Source organism: Perca fluviatilis, chromosome 6 (assembly GCF_010015445.1).
Source record: "Perca fluviatilis chromosome 6, GENO_Pfluv_1.0, whole genome shotgun sequence".
NCBI lineage: Eukaryota > Metazoa > Chordata > Actinopteri > Perciformes > Percidae > Perca > Perca fluviatilis.
In genome coordinates, this window is record NC_053117.1 from 16,166,544 (window position 1) to 16,171,543 (window position 5,000).

At 42.0% G+C, this 5,000-nt stretch overlaps 1 protein-coding gene across 1 annotated transcript in view; it reads right to left on the reverse strand.

Annotated features, from left to right (window-relative positions):
* Positions 1 to 5,000, reverse strand: part of LOC120560105 (ultraviolet-B receptor UVR8-like) — a 300,069-nt gene that overhangs the window by 14,124 nt on the left and 280,945 nt on the right. The window contains exon 8 of the mRNA XM_039802276.1: positions 3,478 to 3,515. Coding sequence (XP_039658210.1) covers positions 3,478 to 3,515 — 38 coding nt within the window. The remainder of the gene's footprint in view (positions 1 to 3,477; positions 3,516 to 5,000) is intronic.

Genomic DNA, 5,000 nt, shown 5'->3' on the forward strand with positions numbered 1-5,000 from the left:
TTTCTACAATGTAATCCAGGTGAACTTTTTCTCCATGTGTCTGGATTTTATTTCATTTCAAAATCCAGCTAATGTTTTGACTATTTGGTTATGAATTCCTAACTTGAGTGGCACTTGCTTTCAAAGCAATTTATTGAATATATACTACTAACTATTGTTGTAGTGTTTACATTTGGAAACGGCATTCATTTTGATAAAGAATGCATTATGACCACTTGAGGACTTGAAACCTAAAGCTTAGACTTGGGCCTTGATTGTCAGGACTTACTTGTGACTTTCCCCTTTTGTCTTATTCCCAATATGCTATCACATAATACAAATAGAAAGGTACTGTATGTACAATGACAAACTGCACTCAACACTTCACCCACAAAACTAAGAACAGCACAGTATATCAACACACAATCCTCCAATACAACGAGAGCACAGAGGCCTAGTAATGATCTTGCAGCAACAATATGATTAGTGAAGCACAAAATCAATTAATGCAGCAGTAGAATCAATAGGTGTCTCTCAGCATATATGTCCTGCAGTTAATTAATAAACAAAAAGAACATTAAGCAGCAGAGCATCAGACTGTGGCAACGACTGTCATCAGTCACGACGTGTACTGATGGCATCAGCAGGAAGGGAAAGGGAAAGCATAGACAGATATAAATGTGAGCATGACAAAATACCCAACACACCCAGAGGCAACGATGCTTACACTACGCACACATACATTTGAGAACCCATACAAACGCACTCATGCACGTGCCCTTACACACATGCGCAAACATGTTTTTTTAATTTCCTCATTCTCAAGTTCATTTTCCTCTTCTTTCAGACAGAGGAAGAACTGTAGATCTGTGGTATCAATAACACTCGTTTTACTCTACTGTAGCAGCCTAGACCATATTAGCATCAATTTGGAACAGGCCCAGTTCGATGAGGCCTGAACTGTGTTGGAACCAGGCCCGGGGGTTTCCAGCAACAACTGGCTGGCTCACTTATTATTTACCATGCCTGATGAGTACCCCCCCATTATTACATTACAGACAGGATTGCAATCGACAGACTGAATAGCCACACTGATCTGAAGCCATACCTCAGACATTCATAAACACATTGTAGACACTATTACTACCAAGTTTCACAATGCATTTCACATAAGTGTGAAAAGCACAGGACAAAATATGGAGGTGTTGGTGCTTTAGTTCTACGTCAGGCATGCATGCTCGGTTTTATTTTTTACTATTATTTGTTGTTTCAGTCACATATGTTTGGGTCACTCGTTAAAAAACAATCAGATACTACACTCTCCATTTTACTGCCGTAGTCATAACATTTTTTACAACTACCAAATTATTTTTCCAGGAAGAGTTTTGTTTTGTAGTTTTGCACTTCATTGGTAATGCATTTATACTGTAATCTGTAGCTCATCTCTGTACTGCCTGCTTTGTATGAGAGGGCAGTTTCCTTTCCTTGTTGTCTACCTCATTATTTAGGCTGCTTAGAGCTCGCATTAGAAGTCTATTGGATGTTATGTTCAATTCCCGTCTCTGGTCGGTTGAACTCCCTGACACAACTTTAGCAGACAGTTGACCCTGTTATCACACAGCTGACATTAGGAATCGAGACATGACTCTAGACTGCGAATGTATTTGTCTGTAATTGGGATGATGGCATCAGTTAAACTGGCTTACTGGTTAATTCAATAGCCCATAATGGTAGTGATAACTATTTAGATATGAACATTTGACATATTATTGTTTTATGTTTAGAGTAAACATAAAGGAAATTGTTTACTCCACAAAAAGTTCTGACATACCACTTTTTGTTCTCGTGATTCCTTTGACACTTATTTGCTACCCCTGTTACGGTATTACCATGTTGATTCTGGCTGTGGCACGCACTCTCTGACTTCATTCAAATTCCTTCTCACCTCAATCATGTGATACCGCGCATGCCGTCCGTCTTTTAGTCTCAATAGGAGGAAAACAATGAGATTTCTATCTGTAACCCTATTACCAGCCGTAATAGGGTTAGAGCTGCCTGGGTTTACCTTGGTAAGGCAGCGGAAAACTTTATTAGGTTTAAGACCTTTTGCTTTTCTACTTTTTCTGCTGCTACTGATACATACGAGCCTTTAAGCCCTAGAGAAAGGTATCAGCTTAGTAAAAAAAAAGAAGTTCAAGATGGCCCCTCATCTCACTTCTTCTCCAGCGACAAACAAAGTGTTATCTTTTAGGAGGTGGAACCTTTCTTATTTTTTTTACGTGTTGACGGGAGTAGTTTCGGTGTGGCACTGTGCGGCTGATTACAGGAGGAGTCTTAATCAGGTGGTGCAGTCTGCTCGGGGCCCCTGGGGCCGAGAGTGTGCTACATCCTGTCAGACTGCACAGAGAAACAATCAATCATCAGAACGGCTCCAAGACAGAGGAGAGAGAGAGGGCAGGGAGATAGGAGCAATGGAGGAAGAGGAGAAAGAGAGAACATGATGAGGGGAGGGAGAGAAAGAGACGGTGCCCTTGCAGAGACTAACATAGAGTTATATAGATGCGAGAGCGCCTATGAAAATCCAACGAGTCTAGTTAGACTACAAGCCAGCCTGTAAGAGCGCAGTGTGGAAGCCAAGGCCACGTCAAAGCTCATAACAACTGATGTCTAACATTTTCATTGCCCCCCCCTGTCTCTCTAACCTTCACCTACTTGTTTGTTTCACTGTCCTGGCAAAGCGTCATCCTCACTGTCACGTTGTAAAAGTGATCACATTTTGGCCGTGTTTTCAAACGACCTCGCAGATAAACACCAAAGCCAGGAGGAAAAAGAATCAGAGAGAGAGAGAGAGAGAGGGGAACAGAGGGACTGAGGTGGGCCTAGGTTTTACACTCTCTGGGCTCTGTCTGAGGGCTGTGTAATGATGGGGCTCTTTAAAGAACATCTAAAATGAAAGGCCAGAACAATCCTCGGTGACAGGTGGGATTCTTTATCTAACAGAGGAAGGGAGACAGGACAGAGCACACACACACACACACACACACACACACACACACACACACACACACACACACACACACACACACACACTCACTCACACACTTCTGGCTATGCACATTCAAAGAGGCATGCACATACTTAGATAAACGACAGTAGAGGATTTCCTGCTCTGTCCATGTAAAGCAGAGGAGTTAAAATGGACAAACAGCAGATCCCATAAAGGTGATTTATAGAATTTAAAAAGATTCTTGGCACACCATCAAGGATATTAAGTGCTCGAAAGGAGGCCTCGGACACAGATCTCACCCCAGAAATCTTTTAATCTCCACTCTGGAACAAAAAAATATCTTCTCAAAATTTTCTTAAGAATGGAAGCCATTTGAGTGTGTACGTGAAAGAGAGCGAACACTTGTGTGATATAGAAAAGCCTGGAGTCCAGTGTTGTTCTAAGTCTGCCTCTCCTGGCAGGGCCAAAAGTGGAAAAAATGTTTGGCTCACCTCTTGCCCCATCCCCCAGGAGAAGACATTCCCACCATCTGAAAAAAAAAGAAAGAGGGAGAAGGACAGAGAGAACACAGTAAAACCAACAGTCAAACAATTCAAGAGAGGCAACAAATAGAAGCCTGGGGTTAAAATAGAAAAGAAAAAGAAAAAAAAAAAGCGCAGGGAGAGAAGGGAAATGCGCAGCTGACAAAAGTGGCTCAAGCATCATACATCAAGCACTTGTTACCTCTCCCGGTGCCTGTGATTGCACATGACTGCAAACAAGTCAGTGATAAAAATCTGAAGAAAGATGAGACCGATCGGGCTGGCTTTAAAGATCATCAATCACGGCCCTGTAAGCTCAGATATTATTAGTTCAAGTAAAGCTGCACTCTTCCATTTTATGGACATCATAAAAGACTTTGGGGGGGTGGGGTGGGGGGGTTGGGGGGGTGGAGGTGGAGAGGAGGAGATCCCCCAGTGTTTTAACTAGGACTGGGATGGATGTGTTTGGAAAAGCAGACCGGATGGATGGACAGCTCTAATGTAGTAGCACTAACTGAATCACTCACACAGCACTGGGCTCCCCAGGGGAAGGAATGTGGGATGGGAGCGTAAGGCCCCACTTACAATTTGTAAGAGTAAGTAAAAGTGTATGGTGAAAAGGGCTGTGCATTTGGTGTCATACCGTATGTGTGTAAGCGTGCGTGGGTACGACCTCTTAGACGTTTGGCAACGCCATGTACGGACCTTTTGGACTCATTAAAAGTGGCCAAGTGGCAATAGATTTCTTTAAAGTGCGACAAGATATCAACAGGTTTTTGCTCCAAAAAAAAAAGTATTAGATTTATAAACCTAACAGAGTTCCCAAATGCAGAAGAATGAGGATTTTTGTCAAATCTTTCTTATTGCTCGGATATTAGTACATCAGATGTGTAGTTTTTAGGGTAACGCACCATATAAAAGGTTCTGAGTATTACTTGTTTTTGTAAATGCTTTAAAGTGTGTGTACCCCAACACCTGTTGACTAATAGTTTTTTCTAAATTATGTGTATCATATTATCTGCCAAAGAGCCACTATCTGCTCCCGAATGTTACTTTTTTCAACCGTTTGAAAATACAAAACAATGGGAGCATGTCTAGGAATACCTGCGGTCACATTGATCAACTTAGTTACTACTTTCTACTCTGAAATGTTTATTAGTCCATACAACTACTTCCTGAGCAATGTCTCTGTTTTATACTTATTCCTCACAACTTTTTGTCCTCTCTCTCTCTCTCTCTCTCTCTCTCTCTCTCTCTCTCTCTCTCTGCCTGCCAGTGAGGACATAAAGGCTAGTGTGAAGTCCATCACTGCCTGGTGAATAGCTGCCCTTTGTGCCTCAGAACTTAATTCACAGGCTGAAAAGGACCCCAGCCCTGCCATAGCACCTCTGTGTTCCGCCTGTTTTAAAAGAGCTTGCATGTCCGCTGAGGTCTGCCTGAAAGCCTTCTGTTAAAGGTTAAACATACCAAGTTTTGAGGATAAAAAAAAATTA